This window comes from Pipra filicauda, unplaced genomic scaffold (genome assembly GCF_003945595.2).
Source record: "Pipra filicauda isolate LSUMZ 115617 unplaced genomic scaffold, ASM394559v2 scaffold46_size3722508_pilon, whole genome shotgun sequence".
NCBI classification, from domain to species: Eukaryota; Metazoa; Chordata; class Aves; order Passeriformes; family Pipridae; genus Pipra; species Pipra filicauda.
The window spans coordinates 118,593-143,618 of NW_024104609.1; the positions used below are offsets into that span (position 1 = coordinate 118,593).

The 25,026-nt window shown below is 50.8% G+C and overlaps 1 protein-coding gene across 3 annotated transcripts in view; it reads left to right on the forward strand.

Moving 5' to 3' along the window:
* The window catches only part of ZFHX3 (zinc finger homeobox 3), a 208,970-nt gene that overhangs the window by 106,475 nt on the left and 77,469 nt on the right, over window positions 1-25,026 (forward strand). For all 3 annotated transcript variants that reach the window (XM_027715968.2, XM_039386167.1, XM_027715965.2), the window contains 2 exons: window positions 14,626-17,372; window positions 19,416-19,912. In XM_027715968.2, the coding sequence (XP_027571769.1) occupies window positions 14,672-17,372; window positions 19,416-19,912 (3,198 nt within the window). In that variant the 5' untranslated portion in view covers window positions 14,626-14,671. The remainder of the gene's footprint in view (window positions 1-14,625; window positions 17,373-19,415; window positions 19,913-25,026) is intronic.

The window sequence follows — 25,026 nt, forward strand, 5'->3', positions numbered from 1 at the left end:
AGCTGCACATTTTTCCAGCCTATTTTATGACTGAGAGATTTGTATTTTTCCCATTAGTAAAGGTGACCTGTCTGACTTCTGCCGCCTTCAGGAGTGTTGGCCGTGGTTACTGTATGTAATAGTCACCTTGTGTTGTCCCTGGAGCATGCAGGCATGGCCAGCAGTTGAGTGTGATTTAGGCAAGAGTTTCACACATCTTTGCTATTTGGAACTTGGATGAAGAGAAAGAAAGAAGCTGCCTTTGGAAATGGAGACTGGCTTTCAAGCCTCCTGTTCAGATGGGTTATGGTGTAGAAGTGGAGGATTTCCCTCATCATTCTCTTCCCACTCCTTTTGTTGCTGATTCCAGCATGCACATCAGTTCAGTCATTGAATCAGTTTCTTCCTTTTCTATGGACATTCAGACCTAGTTGCAGGAGGTGGATTTATCAGATAGCTCAGACCTGCTCTCTCTCTGAGGAGTTTCTCATCGTTTGGCCTAGGAATGGGGGAAAGTCAGAATAAACCTTGCTGAAGAGGCTTTCCCCGTTCCCTCTGCCTGGGAGGCTGCCGGAGCCCTCACCTGTTGGAGAGCAGCCCCGTGTTTGTGGGGTTGGGAGCCAACGCTGTTGCCCCTGGGGCTCTTGGAGCACATCCCAGACTCCGTCTGTTCCAGTCTCCTCTCACTCTGCTGTGCACCTTCCCTCGCCCAGAGCTAAAACAAGGAGCCAAGAATTAATTGTTTTGTGTCCTTTTCCCCTGTGTTGCATTGTGGTCTGATCAGTATCTGGGCTCATTGGGCACTGGAGGCATTCACTTCCCCTTCTCCAGAGACAGCTGTCGGAATGCTTAGCAGAGGCTCATGGTCCTTACTGAGTTCCAAGTGCTGGACAAAAAAATGCTGTTCCCAAATCTAGGTGCCCAGGGTGTGGGTGGGAGGGCATGGGCTGGGAGCTGGCACTTGGAGCGCTCCGGATATGCGTGCAGGACCTGGCATAGCACTGGTGGACAGGGGTTCTGCTGCCCTGGCCTGGCTCCATGGGCTCCCAGCTGCTCTGGCTGGGCTCCGTGGGCTCCCAACCTGGCTGTGTGGGCTCCTGCACTCCCCTGGCTCCAGAACAAGCCAAGGGATCCTCTGGTGCTCGTGTTCCCGTCCATTACCACAGGTGGCACACTGCAGACCATATCCCGTCTGGGTAGCTTAAGTAAACTTTCCAAGGCAGGAAGTGTAAACAAAGATTAAATAATTAAATAAAGTTAATTTCACATTTATGTGAAATTCATTGCCATGGAATTTAACTCAGTGTTCAGAAAAGAGCTGTGAGAGAGGAAGAGGAAAGTGGCTGTAAAGGGCGAGGAGGAAGGAAAATGTGAAGGGGCACGGGGGAACCCAGGTGACTTAAAGGATTCCAGATTTTAGTGGAAATTATGATATTAGTGTTATTTTAAACCTTGTCATTCAGCTGACTTTAGGATTTCTGGAATAGTTCTGGAATGCTGTTTCTGACACGAGACTTGTGTTCCAAGTCCAGACTCAAGGGGTGGTAAAGGCAGCGCTGCTGGGCAGCTGCAGTGGGACTGTGTGGGACACAAGGATTTGGGGAAGCTGAGAGGGAAGAATCTCGGTCACCATTTCATGTGTGTTCTGCCCTCCTGGGGCAGAGTGGGGTGCTGAGGGTGAGGGCTCCCCAGGGACTGCAGAGTCTGGGGGCTTTGGGAGTAGTGTGGCGGCAGTTTGTCAGTGCTGAGGGAATAGCAAGGGGTACGAGAGATGAGGTTTTGATTAGTATCGACTGAAGTGTTTTGGAGCTTCATGGCTCATTCCTAATTAAAGGCTGGAGTCTGTGGGTGCTGTACTTGCAGGGCTGCTGGGCCAGTGGCAGTGGCCCTGGGACAGCCCTTTCGTCCTGACACTTCACCTCGCTGTCCTTCTGCTTTCTTCGGAATGGCCAAGGCTGCCTCTGGGGGCTTTTTTGTGGATGTTTCTCATTGCTGGGTTTCAGATCAGGAGTCCATGTTTCTAGTAATTACGCTTCATAGGGATCTATTTTCTTATGTGTTTAATAGGGTTCCGTCTTTCAGCTTGTGCTTGGCCTGAACTCTTGAGCGGGGGCCTTCCATGAGTGAGATGGGCATTAAAGTCTTTGATTTTCCTCAGGGCAATTACTGTGGCCGGGTGAGGAAGAGGAGGCCGTTCAGTGGGTGATGAGGGCAGAGGCATTAAGACCCTGTCATTAGTAATTAGTTCAGTGTTCCAGGTTCCCGAGTTCAGTGGCTGCTCACGCTGTGGGGATCCCCGGGTGACCCGCAGGCTTTGAGCCGTGCTGAAGAGACCTCTTCAAGGGAGCTCCTTTAACCAGGTGGTTTGTCTTTGAGCTCTGCTGAAAAATTGGGTTTTGAAGATGAGAAAAAAATTCCCTTAGTGCACCTTTTAATTGTTCATTTAGGAGCAGAGCTCTCCTCCAGCTGGGAGGGCTCAGGGCTGCTGTAAAGTGCTAATTAAAAGTAATAGTGATAATGAAAACAGATGTTTTCAAGGAAAGTAAGTGGTACTGGGGCCCCAATCTGCTGTCCCTGGCTTCTCTGCTGGAGGAGAGTGAGCTGTGTCCTCAGAGCTGCAGGTCCAGGGGAGCTGGGGAAGGGGACTGGATTGCAGGCTGCTCCTGCTGCATTAACAACTGGATTGGTCCGGATAAAGCACAGACATGCAGTGCAGCCCTGCACCCGGCACCGGCTCGGAGCACCCCCAGCCTCTCTGTGCAGAGGTGGAGGGCTGGGTGTAGGAGGCAGGAGCTGAGGCTGGGACCACCATAATCCTGGGTGAGGCTGCTGCTGATCACTTGAAACTTCAGCAACCCCCTTTGGCTGCGTGTATTGGTGTTTTTGGTTTGTTTCAAAGATTGATCTCTCTCTCCTATTGCCTGGAGTGTCCTTTCCAGGGCTTGGTGGGGATGTGTGGATGTCTGAAAGACGTAGCAGTAGCACAGGTCCACAGAGAAGCTTTGGCTGCCCCATCCCTGGAAGTGTTCAAGGCCGGTTTGGATGAGGCTTGGAGCAACCTGTTCTAGTGGAAGGTGTTGCTGCCCATTGCAGAGGGGTGGAATGACATGAGCTCTAAGGTCCTTTCCAACCTGAACCATTCTAGGATTCTACAGTTTCCCATAGGGGACTGGAGGATTTACAGCTTCAAGCTAGTTATTTGTCCCTCCTTGGCTTGAGCTGTTGAGGTGCTCTGTCCGTTGTTGCAGTGTCCTTTATTTTCTCCTGTTGTATGGAGGAGTAGAACAAAGTTCTACTAGAATATTGTTCTAGAACAGGAGAGGAAAAAAATCAGTTGTGATGGAAATTGGCTCATTCAAAGGGTGACAGGGAAGGAGGTCTTCTCCCTTGTCCACATTTTAATAAGAAAGGATTGTTTTAATCTTGTTTATAATCAGATTTACTGAGAGTTTGAAAGAACAGCCCCAACTCCTCGAGACCTCTGGGATGAATTCTCTGGGGCTCTGCAACCCATCACCAGTGTTTGGGCTGAGAGGGGACGAGTTTTAGAAGCTCGTGTCTAGATCTCCAGCCTGTAAGGCAGCAGCTGTGTGACATCACATGTTCACTCACCAGAGTGCTGGATTTGATCATGTTGTCCATTCCATTATTAACTTTTTCACTGCTCTGTGAGTGAGCTGGAGAGCCATCCTCATAATCTCCCGTGGTACAGGTATGCATGGGAAAGAGCAGCTAAGAAAGGAGGACTTGGTTCAGGACGGAAAGATGAAGGAGTTGTGAGGAGGTGTAAGGTTTTGTCTTTCACCCTGAAAAACTTGGGCAGAGAATCCTTGGCTGACCATACTTGTGGAAGAAGTGACACCTTTTAGAGGGGTGGGAGGCACCGAGGAATAGGGGATGAAGGGGAGACTAGAGGGAGTAGAGAGGTTGTTCTGATCCTGACGAGGGAAGGCATTAAGAGGAGGAAGGGGCCAGAGCATTAGCCAGAAGCAGCTCCTGTGGTCTAGTCCAGGTTGGAGGCCAGCCTACAGTAAGACTGCTCAGACTGGTGTAAAGTTTGTTTTGCAAATGTCGCCTATGATTATTTAGAGAAAGTGACTCAGTTGCACAGGAGCAGCCAGCCAAAGCAGTGGAGGTGGCACCGAGTGCTGCCTGCAGCCTCTAGTGTACAGTCCTTGGGGTTAACACTGAGATGGAGCTGTCAGAGCCTTGTCTGTACTGGGAGATAATGGGACCCATACTCCATAATTACTGCCCGTGGAGCTGCTGACAGAACCCTGGAACTTCAGCCCTTGTTAAACTCATTTTCAGCTGTCACTTGGCCGTGGTGGCAATGGAGCCTGGGTATGTTAAAGCCTCTGTTCCTCCTCCTGCTGATGGAGGAGCAATAGATGCTTCTCCAGAGCAGATCTCACTGGACAGTTTGTTTGGCTTCTCTTCTAGAGGCCAGGGGGTACACGTTACTGAGTTTAATCCAAAAGAAGCTTTTTGGTATATGAAGCAACTTCAGAAACAAAGTGTTGCCTTGCTGTCTTCTGGCAGATCAGCTGCTCGTCCTGCAGACACACGGTGGCAGGGGACGAGCTGCAGTGTGTCACCTGTTCTGAGGTACGGCCTGTGTGCACATACACCTGATGGATTTCCCACACTGAGTGTATCTGGAGTTCAGTCTTCTCAAAAAGAATTCTTAATGCATTGTACAAGAATTTAGGTCCTGAAGGCATAAACTCTGTTAAATCTTGTTAAAAGGATGTAGGAAACTGTACAAAGTCCAGAGTAGAGGTAAAAGTAATTAAAATACTGAAGAAAATGTTTTGGAGTGGGAAGTTGATTTTAATTTTTAGCTGATCAGGAGGAGGATTCAGAACTGAAGTTACAGGGTTTGGTGTTTGAGCTCTGTTTTCCCTGGAATGGACACTCCAGTGGAAGGCGAACGGAGGGTGTAGGAGTGAGCCCCAATATCGGTGTGTGTGTGATAAACAGTTCATGGGCTGTCTCTGGTAGTGTGACCCTCTCCATGCCAATGGTAGCTGGACTGTGGAGGTGGCTCGGGCTCAGTGTGTGGGCACAGCGGCGTGTTGGGGGTGTCACTGGAGTCAGGGCGGCTGCAGACAGAAGGTGATGCTCTGGCAATTCTTATTTTGGTAAAAAGCTCAAGACAGTACTAGGAGCTTCTTGCAGGCACCCTGCAATTATCATAATAAACAGTTTTATCATCTGCTTGACAATCAATAATGTGGCTTATGCTGCTTTAGTATCTCACTGGTATTGATCACCTTAACAACTGTGCTGCGGTCGGCTCCCGTTAACCCCTGTGCTGCCAGCAAGCCCAGCCATCCTGACGGGCTCAGGGCTCACCTGTCACCCACGTATGTGCAGCAGGGGACAGCGGGGTGGGGCAAACCCAGCTTTAAGTCAGAGGCCTGATGGAGGGATTTGTATCAAGGAGCGAGGAATTGAGTGCATATCCTGTGTATGGGGTGGCTTAAAATAGAAGGATTGCCATGTGGTGCTCAGTTTGCACTCAGAGGAGTTTGCACTTGTAATAGTGTTATGTGGTGTGTGGTGCTTTGTCAGAAGGGGGTTCCCTGAGATCCCTGCGTGTCCCCAGACCCCTGCATGCCCTGAGAGCCCCGCATGTCCCCCAGATCATGGCCCTTGAAGAAGGAGGGCTGCTCTCTCCAACAGCTGTATGGGACTGGAATGGGAGCATGCAGTGGACATCCCTTCGGCTACTCCTGGCTCTGCTGGGACTACCTGAGAACCGGCCAAGGCACTGCCGTGCCAGCACCACGCACACCTACCCGACTTGCGAGAACAAACGCTGTGGAATGGGCACATGCTGGGAAACAGCCCCGGCCCCACAGCAGCTTCTGGGCTGAGTTGGGGCAGTCGGGTGCTGCTGTGTGTACCAAAGGCACTGTCTGGGCTAAGCGAGCCCATGGGGGTGCTCTGAGAACATCACCTCCGCCTCTGGCAGCACAGGCGGCGATTAGGAGTATCAGGTTAGTAGCTGACTCCATTTTGGGAGGAAGAAAGATGACTTGCTGTCAGCATCCAGATGGGGCTTTGAGGAAGGATGGGACTTTCTGGGATTTGGGTATACCTAGCTAGTTGGGTCTCATGGCCCAGTATTTCTCCTAATGGAATTTCCCATCATTTACTGCCCTGCTGATTTCTGATCAATGAAAATAAAATTGCATTGCCTCCTGAGAGGCTCCATGTATGGCTGCAGCCTCCAGCTGTGTCAGTTCCGGTAAGATAATCTCATCAGGCGTGCAAGAGGGTAATAGGAAATAAAAATAAAACCCACAATTAGCAAGAGGCCAAGCAGCCAAGTAACGCTTTCAGTCCTGGAGGTCTGGAGATGTGTGCGTAGCAACTTCCTTCCTTGTCTCCAGAGGTGCCTGCATCCCTTGCAGTGCGCTGTGCCGCGGTCCTCGCTGGGCCCTGAGTCCCTGTGCATCCACCGGGCACTTCTTTGGAACCCCCATTTACCTGGATTCGTGTCAGCTCTCCCTCGTGAGGTGGTTAACTGGTTCACAGGTGTTTGTTCCGAGGTGCACCGGGGATGTAGCAGCTGATGGAGTGGCTACGTGCTGTGCACGTGGAGAGCACGAACTTGAGACTTTGAGCCATCAGGCGGTGCATAGGTGTTGACTCCTGATGGTTACTGCAATCAGGAGGGTTTATTTTGGCCAGATAAAGAAAATGCTCAGGCTGTATGTGAAGTCTGGAGCAGGGTGTTGTTTTGGGAGCAGATGAGTGTGCGGATGCTGTTTACAGGAGCACAGGAACCCTTGGATCTGCAAAAAGTTAGCCTAAAAGGTGCTAAATGGGGCAGTTTCCCAGCTGTACCAGTAGGTTTCTTTACCTGTTTTAGGGTTCTTTAGGTTATCTTCCAGTGACACAACTGTAACCAGTGTTTACTCCATACTGAAACATGAATGGCCTGTGTGAGCCGACGTCCCGGTGACCTTTGCGATGGGACTGTGCAAACCCAGTGTGTAGTGCAGAGCTGATGTATCAGCTGCGGTGTTTGTCTGAGCAGCCAGTGGAATGGTTACAGAATGACCTAATGCCTCTGAGCCCGCTGTCCCGATCCAAAGCATCGGTTTTCCCGAAGGGTGGGAAGGAGCAACTGAGCCCAGAATGCAGCAGCGACTCTGCTTCCTAACAAGGACTGGATCTGAGCCCTGGCAGAAGAGATCCGCATGACTTATGAGTTCTAACTCTTACCCTCGGCTTGGCCCTTGACACTAGTCTGGAGCGCACATGTTGTTTGGGTAAATCCGTAGGAGGAAGGAGCATTGGCAGGATTTCTTCCCGAGGCGTGCAAGCCTGCGTGTGTGGAGCATCGCTGTGGAGCACACCCTGGCAGCGAAGCAGTGGCTTTTCCGGCTGGGCTGCCGAGGGTTGGTTGTGTCTTTTCCTGAAGCCGTGTGGCAAGGCTGGAAACTCTGAGCAATTCAGTGCTTCTCCCTTCACAGCATCTCCAGGTGTTTGGTGGGGGTAGGGCTTACTCAAGGTCTTGAAGATGTACCTGCCCTCTGTGGAGGGACATGGGGCCCCAAACGGAGCTGTGGCAGCTGGGACTGGTAAGAGCCACTGGATGGGCACTGAGAGGACAGGGCAAGCTGCAGCCTGTGGCAAAAGGGCAGGACAGCATGGACCTCTTTCCAAGGCATTGGGGCTTGGGGACCGGGGGACTGTGGGGTCTGTGTGATGGAGCGAGGCAGTTTGTCCTCAGCAGCTCTTTGGTTAGTTTTGGAGTTGGGTCAACAAGAGTGCACCGAAAATGCAAACCAGATGCAAATGTAGTTATTTATGCAGCAACATGGGCTGGGAACAGCCTTTGACAAGAACGGTTGGGGGTTTGGAGCAAAGGGGTGAATTGCACAACAACAGAATCATGGGATGTGTGATGTTTTGAAACAAAACCTGGCACTTCTGTGGTGTCCTACACAAGAGGAGAGGTTCCTGCAGGACCTCAGAATAAGCTCTATGCCCTGGGAGCGTGCAAATGCCACATCACGTATGAGCTAAGCAAGTGCTTCTCTTTGTTGTGTAGAGAGAAATGCGGCTGAAGCCTGTTTACCTTTGCTGCAAAATACTCTCAGTGCAGAGAGTCTCTCTGGAAGAATAAACGCTCTTGTCCCCAGCTGCTCATGGAAAGCCTTCTGGCCCTCCTCGGGATCACTCTGCTCTCAATGGCAGTGGGCTGAGGATTAGATAAATATTTTCATGTGTAGTGCAGTAGCTGGCTCAAAGGGATCAGCAAACTTGGAATAATAGTTCATAACAAAATGCTTTCTGAAAAGCTTGCCTGACTTGTGTTACTCCCATTGGCTCAGTTTTATCTGGTGTGTAGGACCATGTATCTGGTGTGTAGGAAAATGTGGATAATGTGGAAGGTTCACTTTTTCAAGGAGCCCCTCTCACTCAGTTTCATGCCAAGTGCTTGAGCCCTGCAGCTTTCAGCCCTGTTTTGTTCAGCGTTTCCTTTGCTTCCTGCTGCTTGAAAAGCTGTTTATGCTAATGATGCCGGGAAGATCTGAGGGACCGGCTGTGCCCGTGGATGTGAGCCCTGTGTCAGCCCTCGCGTCCCTGTCCCTCCGGCGAGTGCGCGCAGTGCAGCGCCGCTCAGCGTGCCGGGGCTGGAGCACTGCGGAAGGCCATCCCTCCACGGGGCTGTCTTCCTGCTGGGGAAGGACTGTCCAGTCCTTTTGAGGCGCCTGATGGATCTTTTCTTTCTGTAGACCATTGTGTGCTGCCTCATCCCCTTCTGGGGCCTCCGGCCCTTCAGGACCTGTGGGCTAGAATCCCTCAGAACGAGAAAGCTCACAGCGTTCACAGGGACTTCCACAGAGGCAAAACTTCTTCAGTGAAAGGGTGATCAGGCACTGGCACAACCTGCCCAGGGCAGTGGTGGAGTCCCCTAGAGGGATTTAAAAGATGTGTAGATGTGGCATTTGGGGACATGGGTTAGTGGTAGCCTTGGAAGTGCTGGAGGAACAGTCAGCGATCTTAAAGGTTTTTTTCCAACCCAGATGATTCTGTGGCTCTATGAATTTTTGGCTTTGCCAGGATAACAAACCTGTTTGCAAGGACTTGCAACTCCAAGAGTCTTTGGAACCAATGGGTCAATATTGGTTGGATGCTTCTTCCACCAGCAGGCAGGTCTGGCTTGCTAATTCTGTTCCCTGTGCAAAGGTGTTGAACGTGGCCATGCGTCCAGCTGGAACAGGCTGGCACTGAGCAGAACTCTGTGAGAAGTCAGAGCTGAGCTTGGGCTTTTGGTTAGTAAAGCCTTACTGCAGAAGAGGAAGCAGGTGAGATGTAGAGCTTGTTCAGGATTTGGCAAGACTGATACCTTGCTGTGCGTACTCGTCAAACCACGTTTGCTGGTGAGGCAACTCCACTGTGCTCAGGTGTGTGCCAAAACACAGCTTGGTCTTGATTGGGGAGGTGCAAGATGTGACTTGCTATGGGAAAGGGAGAAATTAGTTTATAATTTCTTCTTTAGAATGTTGAACTTGGCAAATAAATATCAGTACTTTCGGGATTTTTTTTCTGGTTAGGAATTGCATAAGAGGACTCCCAAGGCACTGGTGATGTAAAATGTTGACGGAACCCCCTAGCTAGAAATTACTCTTAACACTGTGCATCTGCATTCCCTATTACGCTCAGGTTTTGGCTTATAAGAACTGTTTTATCCTAAATTAAGTCCTGTTGCAGAATCCTCAGCACTTCCCTTAGGCTGGCCAGTATCTTTCTGCTTTCTGGCACCTTATGAATAGAAGAGAGTTAGGATCCGTGTCTTCTGTTTAGCTTACAAGATAGAAGCTTTTTACAGAACTAGGAGTTGAAACTCAGTATTGCCACGCAGCTCGAATCTCCAGCCCATGTTGCCGAGGAAATGTAAAAAGATCTTTCTATTCTAGGAAGTGACTCTTCACATATTTGTGCGATAGCAGCTGCTGCAGAAATCACATAAAATGACAACGTGCTCCTGCCACCTTGTTTTACCCTCTTCTGTGACTGTCCTGCTTGCCAAGTGAAGCAGCATGTGCTCACCTAATTGCAGGCAGTATCATAATACATATGCATAAAGGAGCAAAATTAAAGTTGCTTTGGCAACATACATTCTGTTCTTTCTTAATTTTTGAATTCTCGATCCTAGGCAATTATTTTTATCATGTCTTTCCATATGCAATTTCCAAAGTGTTACCAGAGTGCTGTGTAGCACACCAGGTGCGGGGAGGCAACACAGAAAGCTTTGATGCTCCTGATTCATTGTGTCACTGCTCCAGAGGGACACAGTGACTGCCTTGTGCACCCCCAGCTCTCGGGAGCTTTGAGCATACCTGGTCCCAGGGATCACCACTGTCCCTTCCCAAGCTATTCTGTATTTCTATGACCATGAAGTTGAGTTGGCTTCTCACTTATCTTTGATATGTCCATCCCTAGTTTTTAGGCTGGAACAAGTGTCATCAAGTGCCATTGCTGAGACAGGAGCTTCTTGGCTGAGCTGGACACCAGCACTCTTCAGGCTCTGTCCTTCTGAGGATGCTGCTGAAGGCCAGGCTGAGCGTGTAAGGAGGGGTGTGCACAGAGTGTCTGAGCCCACCTTTAGTCCTGTGCTGTCCTTGTCCTCCTGCCTCTGTCCCTTTCAACTTCTCTGAGCCACCAGCACCCTGGAGGTGATGGAGGGCTGGAGCACTTCCCCATGGCTAGGCAGAGGGAGGGAGGGCAGCCTCAGAGGGTGTCGGACCCGTAACGGCCATGGGTGTAATGCATCTGCTTGTATCTTCTCCCTGCCCTTGGTGCCCTTTTTTCCATGGTGCCATGTGGGTCATTAGCCCAGGGAACAGTTTCTCACTGTCTCTTTCTCCTTTTGTTTTCCTCCTTCCTCATTGCTTCCAGTCTTGGTTTACTGCCAAACAGCCTCTTGTGAAAGGGCCGCCTAATTAACCCTGTGCTAATTAACAATTTAAAATTACACAGCACGGCTGTTCATATTTAATTCTCGGGAAGCCTGGGCAACAGCAGGAGCCCCCTCCTCCCTCCCTCTCCATCCTTGCCGCCTGTGCCGCTGCCAGCATCCCCAGGGGAGGAGGCAGCCTGGTGCTGCAGGCCCGGGGTGCCCAGAAGCCCCCAGCTTGTCAGAGGGTGCAGGGCATTGCTTTAGTGCCAGCCACTCCTTGGTGGGAGTGTTGCTGGAAGGTGGCACATCTGTCCCTGCAAGGATGGGGCCAGGGGCTGGAAGGAGGTGACGGGGGAATGTGGGGATTGACTCCCTGCATGTTTTGCACAGCATGGCTGTGCAGCCGCCAGCCCTGGTTAGTGGGAACGGAAGCGTGGGACACACTAGTGCTGTGCTGGCACCTGCACCTGCCATCCAGGTGTGGCTGGGCTCTGGGCCACCATATCTGCCTGACGGAGCACTCCTGCCCCGCGGTCCCTGTGCTTCCCCGGTCGGTCCCACATCAGCTCTGAGGGGTTGCAAGGAAGGGGCAGGGGCTCGGGTGAGCCATGGGCCAGAGGCCAGGTGGCCACAGCAGTGGGAGCAACGGTGGGACACAAAGCCGGAGAGGGGACTGGGAGAGCCCTTCCATGCTGCTGGGGCGATGGGAGCGCAGGGAGTCTCCGGCACTCAGGCTGTTCTCTCTGTAACTGGAGTTCATTGATTTTACGGGAAACCATGTTTACAGACAGAGTGCTGATCGACCTGACGAGTTGACTTCTGCCTCCTTAAGTAAGAACTACCTTTTCTTATTGACTGGCTGATAAACAGAGCGGAGTGGGCCGTGGGGGGGGGGGGCAAACAGGAGGTGTGGAGCACTCTGCAGTCCGTCTGTCCTCCCAGACTCTCCACGTCTCATGCAGGTCTCTTAGGGGTGCTCTGGGGTGGAGGAAGATGCAGGGCCCACGATAGCAGACTAATAACTGCATTGCGCTCCTGCTTAGAGCCTGGTTTGCTTTAGCAAGGAAATTGCTGTTTTCAGCTTAAAAAGATGATTCCTGCAGCTCCTGTGTGAATAGAAACAAATACTTCCATCCCTCATCCTCCCTCAGCATCTCCCTACAGGAACAGCTGTGGTGGTAACTGAACAGGCAGGAAGAGCTTGGGTTTGTGCAGGGGCTCAGCCTGTGTTCGGGGCTTGGGCTGGCCATTTTGGCTCTGAGCTTTTGCACCTGCCCTGGAAGGGCTTCTCCTTCACGTCGATGAAAGGGAGAGAAGATTCCTTTGGCGCAGCTCCTCCTGAGCTGGTTAACTTGGAGCAAGTGGAGGAGAGCTGTTAAAGAGAGCCAAGGCAGAAAAGCCAACCAATTAATTGGAGCGCGCGGGTCTGCCTGGCCGGGCCGGGCCGGGAGAGAGATTGGCTTTCCTGTCAATAAACAAGTCCCCAGTGCAGCATCAAAGCCGCAGTCCTTTATCAATCGCGGCCTCCTCTTCCCGCATGTTCCTGTAACTTACCAAGCATTTATTACATTGATTTTCCAATCAGGCTGTTAACCCTCCCGCCCCTCCAGCCCTGCTAACCCTTCTGGCCCGGCTGTCAGTCAGGCATCTCCTGCCAGTCAGGAGTTCTCAACAGCAGAGCCACTGTGACTCTGGCTGTGTCTCACCTGGCTGTGTGTCCCGCGAGCTGGCCATGCAGGCCAGCGCAACACTCTGCAATGTCTAAAACCATTGCTGGGTTGTTGTCTCGTGTCGCATTTTGAAGTCTGGGTAGATATTCCCAAAACTTCACTTGGCAGAAGTATGAGCCTTACGGAATTTCTTTTTCCTCATTTTCCCCCAAATGAATGTGTTTTGGTTTAATTTGGGTTGCAGTTACCAGTACAGCAGTAGTAGTTAGGCGGAGAGAGTAGCCGTGTTGTGGGAAGGTGAATGTGCTGCCTCAGTGCAGAAGGATCTGGGATGAGTTTGAGGAAAACACAAAGCTAAGGACAAATATTCAGTGGAGAGAGCCGGTGCAGTAGAAGCCGTTGCACAGCTGGAGCGTATTTTGGCTCAGGGGAGCAAAACTGGCTGATGAAGAAGTCAGAGCCTTTTGGCATCAGGATTCTGGTGCTCTTCCTTCTTATCCTGCTCAGTGCACCAGTTTACTGTTATTGCAGATCAAACCCCTTTTTATTCCCAGTGCAACTGCAGAGGCAGCTGCGTATGACATCCAGGGAAGGTGGGACTGGAGGTGCTGCAGGGTAGCATGGAGTGTGAATGCAGTGGATGATGGCTCGTTGTGCCTCTGTGTCCTTCGGTAGGCATCCTCTCACGTGGGCTATGAGAGTATTACTTTGTCTTCAGGGGTAGTTGTAAATGCTTTTTCCTTAAGCTTCATCAGAAGTGAAATATAAAGGGAAGGTACAAACATGTGAGGGAAATTAGCGGAAGTGTGTCTGGCTTTGTGTAATAAAGGAAAATAATCCGGGAGATAGTGAAACCAGAAAAAAAAGGGATAACACTGAATGTCGCTCCATTTTTTTGCTTGAACTAATTCAGGTGGTTCACTCAGTGCTGCTGTGGCACAGTACCTGCTTTGCAACCGCTCCTGTCTTTTCTGGCAGGTTTCCAGTCCTCTTCATACTTTTTGTATGAGCCGAAAAGGGCTCCATTAGGATTGCAGGGCTCCATTAGGATTGCAGTGTTGGAGTCGTTGGCCAGATATAGCAAAGTGAGTTGCAGTGACAGGGAGCCCGGGATGTCAGCCATGCTCAGTAGCCCAGGCTCATTGGCCACCCTGCAGTCGGCAGGAGTCCTCCAGTCTTGTTGATTTGGCAGAATGGAAGTAGTGGGAAGGGTGTCCTCCTTCTTCTCCTTCTCCTCCAGGACCTGCACCCGCCATTTTCCTCCGGGGGTGAGGGGAAGCCATCCATGTGCAGAGGCTGTCCCTTGCAGGATCTCCGGGAACTTCCTGGAGCATGGTGGGCTGACCCCTTTCCGATCTACAAGACAGACCCTTGTCAGATCTGGAATTTCCTGTTTGGTTTCTCTCCTGACGTCTCTCCATTTAAACTCTCTCCAGAGCAGAGCAGTTAAATCTCCTGTGCATACCAAGCGCTGTTACTCTAAAATCGCTGTGAGTTGCTCTGTGTCTTGAAGTCTCCCACAGAGGTGCACATGTGGTAATGCTGGATCTGTGCTTCCCAAGCCACTAACAGAAAGGAATCACCAAAAAACCTAGCATCTGGCTTAAGGAAACAGAGAGTATGAGTTTAACGAAGTTTAAAACCCCAGCACTGTTTTGTTGTCATGTCTTTTTTTTTTGTTTCTGTCAGAAGCTTTTCTGTGATATTTTTGTTTGTTTTTTGAAGATCCACGGCCTTGGGAGTGGCAGTACAGGTCCTACAGTCTTTCTGCCACCCGCCTTTGGGGAAGCTGCTGGAGAGGTTTTTGCCACCTTCTAGACACCTTCAGTTCACCTCTTTTCTTCCTGCTGCCATTGTGTTTCTATTGCTCATTCCCAGCTGTGCGTTTCCCAAGGCCGGTCTGCCTGTCCCTGGCGCCTGTCTGGGTGCACCAGACCCCACTTTGGTCCTGAGGAGCAGGGTTGGCAGCTCTTGTAGTGGTGGGGTCTTTATGGGAACGGTCTCTCCTCCCTGACTCACCTGCCTCTCTCCTTCTCTCCCTGTCCTCAGGTCCGAGCTGTACCGGGTGCAATGAGCGCTCCGTGCCGGCCCTGCCATGGAAGGCTGTGACTCACCTGTCATCCCTGGGAAGGACAATGGGTGCAGCATCCCTCAGCACCAGCAATGGACTGATCTCAACAGCGCCCATCTCCCCGACCCGGCCGGCAGCATGGAGCAGCCCGCGGCGGAGAGCCGCGGCCCCCTGGACAGCCTGAGGGTCCCCTTCCCCGAGTGCGTCCCCGAGAGCAGCACGGCGGCGGGTCCCGGCACCGAGCCCACTGGCAAGGAGGTGAGCTGCGGGCAGTGCGCCGCGTCCTTCGCCGGCCTGCAGAGCTACATGGAGCACCGCTGCACCGGCACCCGCCCACCCCCACCGCTGAGGGGGGAGAGCGGGAGCGAGAGCAGCGAGGACGGCGAGGAGGAGAGCGACGTGGAGAACCTGGCTGGCGAGATCGTCTACCAGCCCGACGGCTCAGCCTACATCGTGGAGAGCCTCAGCCAGCTGGTGCAAAGCGGGGGCACCGGCGGCAGTGGGACTCTCCCCTCGCTGCTCCCAAACTCTCTGCCCAAGCAGGGAGAACCCTCCGCCGCCGCTCCCGTCTACCCACAGATCATCAACACCTTCCACATAGCCTCATCCTTCGGGAAGTGGTTTGAGGGCTCAGACCAGGCCTTCCCGAATACCTCAGCCCTGGCGGGCATCAGCCCCGTCCTGCACAGCTTCCGCGTCTTCGATGTGCGACACAAAAGCAACAAGGATTACCTGAACAGCGACGGTTCTGCCAAAAGCTCCTGCGTATCCAAAGATGTTCCCAACAATGTGGACCTGTCCAAATTTGATGGCTTTGTGCTCTATGGTAAGAGGAAGCCCATCCTGATGTGTTTCTTGTGCAAGCTCTCCTTTGGGTATGTCCGCTCGTTCGTGACCCACGCCGTGCACGACCACCGAATGACTCTGAGCGAGGAGGAGCGGAAAATTCTTAGCAATAAGAACATCTCCGCTATCATCCAAGGGATAGGCAAAGACAAGGAACCCCTTGTCAGCTTTCTGGAACCAAAAAACAAAACCTTTCAGCACCCTCTCGTTTCCACAGCTAACCTCATAGGCCCTGGACACAGTTTTTATGGTAAATTCAGTGGCATTTGCATGGAAGGCGAGCAGCCCCTCCAGGCTGGGGCAGCCAGCGGAGCGGAGCCACCGTCGGCAACAAGTGTCCTGGCCCCCGGTGCGCTCCTCAACCTGGGTGGGCTGACCAGCTCGGCTCTGAAGACTCCCATTACCTCAGTCCCCCTGGGCCCACTGGCTTCCAGTCCCACCAAATCCTCGGAGGGAAAGGACCCTGGGGTGGCAGAGGGGGAGAAGCAGGAGGGGGGCGACCAGGACAGCCTCTCGGAAAAGGCAGAGCCGGTTGAGGAGGTGGAAGAGGAGGAGGAAGAGGATGTAGAGGAGGAGGAGGAGGAAGAGGAGGAGGAGGAAGAGGAAGAAGATGAGGATGATGAGGGTTGCAAAGGACTGTTTCCTAGCGAGTTGGAGGATGAACTGGAGGACCGGCCCCAGGAGGACACTGGGGCTGTGGCAGGCAGCGGCAGCAGCAAAAAGGACCTTGCTCTCTCAAACCAAAGCATTTCTAACTCTCCCTTAATGCCTAACGTGCTCCAGACCCTGTCACGGGGCACAGCTTCTACTAGTTCTAATTCTGCTTCTTCCTTTGTCTTTGATGGTGCAAACAGGAGGAATCACTTAAGCTTTAACAATGAGGGCGGCGGAGCCAGCGTGGCCGAGGGCAGCAGGAGGCTGGACTTTATCGATGAAAGTGCCAATAAAGACAATGCCACAGCACCAGAACCAAATGAGAGCGCGGAGGGCGAGGACGGGAGCTACATCTCCCATCACCAGCATGCTGGCCCCCTCTGTGAACTTGGGGGTGGGGAGTGCCCTTCGGGGAGCGGCGTGGAGTGCCCAAAGTGCGACACGGTCCTGGGCTCCTCGCGGTCGCTGGGTGGCCACATGACTATGATGCATTCTCGCAACTCGTGTAAGACACTCAAGTGTCCCAAGTGCAATTGGCACTACAAGTACCAGCAGACGCTCGAGGCGCACATGAAGGAGAAACATCCTGAGCCGGGCGGTTCCTGCGTCTACTGCAAGAGCGGGCAGCCGCACCCGCGGCTGGCGCGGGGCGAGAGCTACACCTGTGGTTACAAGCCCTTCCGCTGCGAGGTCTGTAACTACTCCACTACTACCAAAGGCAACCTCAGTATTCATATGCAGTCCGACAAGCATCTCAACAACATGCAGAACCTGCAGAACGGAGGGGGAGAGCAAGTCTTCAGCCACACCGCGGGGGCGGCAGCAGCAGCTGCGGCAGCTGCGGCGGCCGCGGCCGCCAACATTGGTAGCACCTGTGGGGCCCCCTCCCCCACCAAACCAAAAACCAAACCTACATGGCGGTGTGAGGTGTGTGACTATGAGACCAACGTAGCTAGAAACCTTCGGATTCACATGACCAGTGAGAAGCACATGCACAATATGATGCTGCTTCAGCAAAATATGTCCCAAATCCAACACAACCGGCACCTGGGCCTCGGCAGCCTGCCGTCCCCTGCTGAGGCCGAGCTCTACCAGTACTACCTGGCACAGAACATGAACCTTCCCAACTTGAAGATGGACAGCACTTCTTCAGATGCACAGTTCATGATGGGGGGGTTCCAGCTCGATCCCACCAACCCCATGGCAACGATGACTCCATCTCTAGGTGAGGCTGAAGGGGTTTCCACCATGTCCATGTGTGAGGGAGGGATTGTGATTTACTTTACTCCAAACCCCTTCTGCACAGACAGGGCGCTGTGTGCCAGACCCCTTCACGGGCTCTGTGGCCCTCTGAATTGCCTCTGTGGCGGTCGAGGATGGAGGCTGCGCAGTCCAGACCTCTCATCTGTGTTCCCTCAGTGCAGTTTTTTTCTCATGTAGGGAAAACATGTGGCTTACCTAGTACTTTTTCAAGAGTTTTTGTAGGGAGCTAATGTAATGGCAGATAACGGGTTACTGCTGCCATGCATTGAATGTTCCTCCTTGTCATGGAAAGCATCCTTACTACAGTATTTCCTGAGGACTTCTCCTGGGTTTGGTGAGGAGTGTGAGTAGTTTGCTGGGTGGCTTTGAGAGAGGGTCCAGTCGGCTGCTGGCATTCCCAAAAGCAAGTGTGGGGTTGGTTTGTTCTACACTGTGTTGCCCTAAGAAGACAAGGTAAGCAGGTTTGAGAGGGATGATGAGTTCAGTGGAAGGGGTGGTGTTCCTCTGCTGAAGAACTGATGTTCCTCTGCTGCCAGCGTGAGAGACAGGATCAGAGGCTTTTGGAGCTCAGAGCCCCTCCTTACTGAAGCAGAGGACTGTTGTGAGAGAGAAGTTGGAAATGATTTAACTGAAGCTTCTAAAAGTACATGACAGGACCCTGGATGTCCAGTACCTGCCTGGAGAGTGGTTTGTGAACTGTGCACTTGGTGGTTGCAAATCTCACGCTGAGGGTTGTGGAGGGAGGCCCTGCCTGTACCAATAAGCAGCTGGCCCCTTAGACTCGGATACATACACTGTGAGCTTTGCAAGAAGTGAAGCAGAACTTCCCCATTTTTACACTTTGGTCCAAAACTGGATTTGAGCAGAACATTAATAATTAAGAACTCTGCTTTTGTTTTTTTCCTGCATGTTGAGTTCAGGAGAGAGTGATTTAAAGAGCATTTCCTTCTTGGCAAACAGGTTGCAACATAGGAAACGAAAAGTTAAGGAAATAACATCTCTTTTTGGTTGACTGAGGAACTGTTTACCTGAAGGTTCCTTTCATAGGATTGTTAAGCTGAGCTATGACATCAGATCAAGGTAAAGTACCAAAAATCTACAGGAGGAGATAAATGTCTTAAAAATGGAAAAAGAGAGCAAGGTGGAGCAGAGCTCCTGGTTGGTCTCTGTGCTTTAGCATAAAAACTCATTAGAAAGTTTCTCTCTCTGCATCTTCCAGGTGGCTCTGGTGTGAGTAGGAGCTTGTTGTGCTCAGTTGCTGTTGAGTGAGCAGAGTTGAGCTTTGGTTTGAAGAGTCCATCTGACAAACACAGGGTCCTGCTGGCTTTCCTTGACATGATCTCACGCTCACACTAATTATTGTTGTCTTTACCTTGTCAACGCTGGTTTTAGACGATTCTTCACCATTCTGAACTCTCGGACAAGAGATGAAATCTAATAGTGCAGGAGTGGCACTTTGCAGGAGGTTTTTGTACACACCATGTTCTGCACTGTTGCCGACTTGTGATGGCAGTGCGGTGACCTCCCCGTGATGCTGCCATCACCTGGGCTTGTGACTGTTGGCCTTTGTTTTACTTGCTCACGTACTGTGTGAAGTAAGATTTGCTTCTCCAGGTGGACAAGAAAAAACAGAATAAAGTGTTAATGCTGTTCTTGAAGTGACCATGGAGACTTTCAGTGTGGTGCTACAGAATTCTTCATCTGAAAGTCCACAGGGGTTTTTTTGCCACCTTTGATGGGCAGAGGGCTGGATGATCCTTCAGCAGGTGGGTAACAAGGGCCATTGCAGTCCTTTCCCAGCCTTTCACGTTGGCTGCAATGACTTTCCTTCAGCTCTGGGGCTGACCAGCAATGCAGAGGAGTGGGCGAAGGGACAGCTGCGTGTTGTTTCGCTGTGTGTTTGTGGGTACACATGCACTGGGAGCAGCTTATGTTCTGCTCCATGTTTCTCTTTTGATAAGAATTCAGCCTTTCTGACCTCTTTCTCCCTTTCTTCTTTGTGCAGTGGGTGGAGAGATCCCGCTGGACATGCGGTTAGGTGGTGGACAGCTGGTGTCCGAGGAGCTCATGAACTTGGGTGAGAGTTTCACGCAAACAAACGACCCGTCTCTGAAGCTCTTCCAGTGCGCTGTGTGTAACAAGTTCACTACAGATAATTTGGACATGTTGGGCCTCCACATGAATGTGGAGCGAAGCCTCCCCGAGGACGAATGGAAGGCGGTGATGGGGGACTCGTACCAGTGCAAGCTCTGCCGCTACAACACGCAGCTCAAGGCCAACTTCCAGCTTCACTGTAAGACAGACAAGCACGTGCAGAAATACCAGCTAGTGGCACACATCAAGGAGGGGGGCAAAGCCAATGAGTGGAGGCTCAAGTGTGTGGCCATTGGGAACCCGGTCCATCTGAAATGCAACGCGTGTGACTACTACACCAACAGTTTGGAGAAGCTGCGTCTTCACACCGTGAACTCGAGGCATGAGGCCAGCCTGAAGCTCTATAAGGTAAGAGTTGGCTTTGCTTCATCTTCCTTCATTTTCCATGGAAAATCTATGTTGAACCTGAGTGGACTGTGATCCTTTGGAGATGAGTTGCTCAGAGCTCTCCGCTGGGACCCAGTCTCACTGGTGGCACAGCTCTTCAGCCTGTGTTCTGGTAGCGACTGGGGTTGTCCAAGCCTTAGGCCAGTGGGTGTTCATGTCACAGTGATTTAGAGGGAGCTTGTGTGTCTTACAGCACTGCAGATGTGATACTTCTGAACAGAAATTGAACAGTCACTCTTGAAAATGTTGTGCAAGGCGGCATTTGCCAGTGATTTGTTGGCTCTTTCCCATACAGAGTTTGTCACTTTCATGGGCGCTCAGAGGCTTTTGCTGCGGTCAGAGTGTGTTGGTCCTGGCGCTGGACGGATGGAGTAGGGAAGGGGAGGGATGGAGGGGGTTGCTGTTGCTGTGCTGTTATGCTCTGTGTACGTTAGTGCTGGGATCTGTAAGCGAAGCATTGCTGGAGGCTGGGAAAGGGAGGAGGCTGGAAGAGAAGCTGTGTGCACGAGCGTGGCCATTCACATGGAGGCATTGCAGGTTTTCATCCACAGTGGCGTTTGGGCTGTCGCTCCCATCTTGTTCTCTTTAATTTTCCTCCCACCTCCCCTCATTCCATGGTGTCTTTATAACCATCTTCTCTTTCCTGTCTCATTCCTCCTGTCCCCAACCCCCTCCCCTTGCTGGCCTGAACCCTGTGGGCTGTAACCCAAGAGGAGCTCCGGATACAGTAAATAGTCCTTTCACTCGTGCAGCAGAATTGCTCCAGACGTTTCTATTGATTTTCACTGGACTTAAAGCTTCACCTTTTTCTCTAATCATCCCATAATGGCTTTAGTATGAACAATCAGGTACGAATTGCCATAAATCTCAGCAGCCGCATCCCCTCCGTTCACACACGCTCTCTCGCTCATTGTCTGCTCATTCCTCACAGGTATTTTTATATTCTTTCTGTCCTCATCCCTTTCTTCCTGCTTTCCCCAAATGTGCTGAGGTTTCTTTATATGCACACAGACTGTAGCTTGTGCTTTTTAATTATTTCTTTGAAAATTTTCTTTATGTAATGGGAACTTAAGACTTGACATTGAGCTGTACAGTGCCCACCCACATCACAGTGCAGACACATTAGATTTCAAAACTCCTGAATTTTTTCCTAGTAAGGAGCAGTTCCAGAAAATTCAGAGAGGTAAAAGACAACCAGGAGCATCATAGAAGGTTTGCCTTGAGCTGTGGTTGTTAGACCTTCCAGGAGGTGGTGGGGAGCTGCTCAGAGGGGGGGTTGTGTTTCTCTGAGCTTGCTCTTCAGACCAGGATTGCTGTGACAGTGACTGTTCCATCATGAGCTGGGATCAAGCCTCACCCAGCAGAGTCTTGCTCCAGGAATGGTCAGGTCTGCACCTATACCTCTGCTCTCCAATGTGGCAGGAGAGAGTTACACAGCTTGGTAACTGGTGGTGGGAGAGTCCCAGTGAGTCTTCAAAAACCCAGCTGAGGAACTGAATCTCCTCTGTCTGTGGAGGTCAGTTTGGGGTACAAGAGAGTTGTTTGAAAGCTGTACTGTGCGTTTTAATACATAATATTGTTCTTTTAAATATACATTGCAAAGGTTTAAAAATTCTGTATCCAGACCCTTAATCTACAGTGGATTCCACTAGGGAAGAAGCGGTTGGGGTACTAGAATTTTCTCACTCTGAGGGGAAGGAAAAGGGAAAAAAGAAGAGGTAAGGGAAAAAAAATTCTACCAGAGTTGGGGGACAGGTGCAGGTGCTTGTAATAAAGATTCCTGGAATGTTTCCCTCGGGCAGGTGAGGAGGAATTGTCAGTTTTCAGATTCCTGAGAGGGCTGGGCAGTTCCAGAGCTGCTACAAGCCCTGTGCTGCCTTTGACAGCAGTGAAACACCAGCTGAGTTTCAGAGTAATGGATTCCCTTGGATGCTCTGTATATTGGCCTTCTAGTATGGCTGGATAAAGCCTGGAGCAGGGGACAGTGGAGGGGTGGATTGCTCCAGCATAGCTGGAGTCAGGGTTTGACTTAATAGAAAAGCTTCTCTCTGGATCAGGCATGGATCAGACAAGCTCCAGCGCAGTTCTCCAGTCCTCAGAGCAGCTGTAATGCCATATCTCCTCTGATAGCTGAAGAGATGCAGCGGGAGTGGGGGGAGTTCACAGAATGGTTTCTCTTCTCTCAGGCCTTGGTGTGGTCTGCAGTAAATTGAGATTGATTGGATGTTATTTTTCCTCTTGCTAATGTAATCCATTAGCCTGGCACATGCATAATCAGTTTAGAGCACAGTTAACTGGATGTAATCGAGTTCTTCCCTGCCTGCTGGAGAAAATCCTCTCCAGATGCTGCTGGGTGAGAGCGCACACTGGGCTTATCACACACAATCCTCCTTATTCTGCTGCTTTTGCCATTTTCCTCCTAAATCACATGTTATTGGCTGCTTGCATTGCCCAAGAGCCACTTCTGTCAGTGTTACTTGCTGCCAAAAAATGTGATCTGGAGACACTGTCAGCCCATAGTCGGGTGAAGCTTTTAGTCTTCTCCTGCAGCAATCCCAGTGCCAGGGGAGAAGGTCTGGTCTTCTGCTGCCATCTTCGTCCTGCACATTGCAATAGCTTCCATCAGGCCTCTTCCCTGTGGGGGGTGAGAGGACAGGGATGGCAAGAAACTGTAAGGGTCTGGTAACCTTTCCTTTATTGTTGTATTCTCCCAATTCCTTGCTGTCCCCCTAAAGTCCTACAACTAAACTGGAAATCCTGTTGTTTATCCGGCACTTGCTGAGGCACCTATGCCTCTCCCATGACTGATGACCTCCTCAGGTAGCCAGGGGGATTTTTATATCCTGAAGAAGCTAGAGCACTGTTGTCAATATGTGGCATCCCATTTTTGAGGTGGGTGTTCTGGCTTGAGGTAGATGAAGGGTTTGAAGACCCTTCCTCCTGTAGCTGGGGTGGCCCAATGGACGTGGAACAGCCAGGGCTGGGTGACCGGGGTGGCTGTGAGCAGAGGCAGAGACAAGTGCAGCTCCCTGGAACAACAGCCAAGGCTTGTCTCGTCATGACCACAGAGCATGAGACTAGGCGTGGAGCAGAGCAGCACTCCCCACATCTGGAAGAGGTCGGGCACGAGTTCCCAGTGTCTATTCCACAGGTGGAATTTCCAGAAGGAATTAATCTCTTTGAGCAAGAGCCAGGTTTGGACATTTCCTACAACTTCCTGAAAATGTCTAGTTCAAAACATGCAGCTCAGAAGAAGTTTAAACAAAGAACTACTGAAGAAACACGCTGCTGGCCAGACTGCCAGCAAGCGCCTTCAAGGAGTTCATTCAGTGTCTTCCTTTCAGTCTTTCCAAGTGCTGAGTTCACTTTTTTAGGGAATAGGAAGTCTGAAGGAGAGAGTTTGGATTACATGGTACCCTGCATAGGGGCTCTTTGTAAGCTAGAGATGCAGAGTGTGCAGGAGGATGACTCCTTATTATCAGTGCTTGTGGTGCTAGCGGTGACAGAACTCTGGATCTGTGCTGACTCAGACAGAAACAAAGCTGATCTGTAGAAAGGGAAAGAGGAGGTGCAACTGCACGCCCATCACAAGGTGGTGGGTCCCCAGTTTCACCGTGGAGCAGTGTGTCCCATCCTGCCTCTCCTGCAGGAGCACGTATCTCCTTTTCTGGCCTCAGGATGCTCAAAGAATCAACTCAAAGAAACTTGATGGAAAATCCCCAGAAAGTTTTAATCCCAGAGGATTAAACTTTGGAATATTGTAGGAGATGTAGTTAAGGAATGATGATGATGATGATGCATTCAAATTCAACGTCCTTCCATAATAGAAACAGACAAAAAGAGCATTTAATGTAATGGTAACTAACTTGGAAGTTAAAACTATATGAAAATGGGTGAGCTGCTCTTGGAGACAGTGAAGGGTGTGATGTGTGTGGGTCACAGAGGAATTCCTGAAAACCACCTTAGGTGTTAAATGTAACTACCCCTGAGAAAACAGAGCTGGGGGAGAACCCAGCCAAAGTCCACAGAAAGTCCAAGGTGATCAAATAGGAAAGTATGTCATGGGGAGTAGGGAAAGGAAAAGGGAAGAGGCCTCACGGTATGGGGAGGGGAAGGAGGAGAGAATACTTCTTGCGTGTGTTTCAGAGCAGAACTGTAAGATGCCTCTGTATGTAGGATAAATCCCAGAGGGTGGTCTCATGTGGAGGTACCACGAAGGAAGAAGTCACTGGGGTTAGCAAGGCTCTGCACTGCAGAGTTCTGAGAAACCCACAGGAAGGGGCAGAGGCTCCTGGCAATAGTGTGGGCCAGAAACTGCAAAGCATTAAGTCAGCAAATGGATAGAAACTGTACTAGAAGGGTTCTAAGTAGGCATATGGATTAGGAAGGGGAAAGGCAGACTTTTGGAAGAGAAGGTTCTTGCAGCACAACCAGTTGTTCGAAGGAGTCAGCCAGGCTACAGGCAGGGCTGGGCTGGTCCACATGGGTGGAGGGTTCCCAGGGCCTTTGCCAAGATTCTTCATGAACAGATCTTTAGCAAATACATGGTTATTGTCACTGGGGAAGAGGTTTGGGCATGGGTAGTGAGGTGAAGGATGAGAAACAGAAGGTGGAATAAAAACTAACTTTCCACCATGAAGAAAAAGATTGAAAAGATGCAGGGGGGTTCTGTGTTCGTAAATGGTGTGAAAAGCAAGCTTAGAAATCATATAAGGTAATATCTATAATATAATATATATTATATATATATTACCTTATATGTTTACAGGTTTTTATATATTATATATATAGCAATACCTTATATGTATATGGACCACTTAGAGGTAAAGCTATGGCACTTGAAGAAGAACTTTACAACACCTTGTGCTTTCACAGGAACTGGTTGATTAAATTTGGTGTCACAGTGTTAGAGGGATGGAGGACAGACAGCCCTTGTGGGGTGGTCTGGGCTTCTCCTCCTGTTTCCTCTATGCAAAAAAAAAAAAAAAAAAAAAAAGAAGAAGAAAACGAAAAAGGGGTTTAAAATTGCTCTTCCTGTGAGCAAGATATGGAATCATTGCCAGTCTCTTTAACGA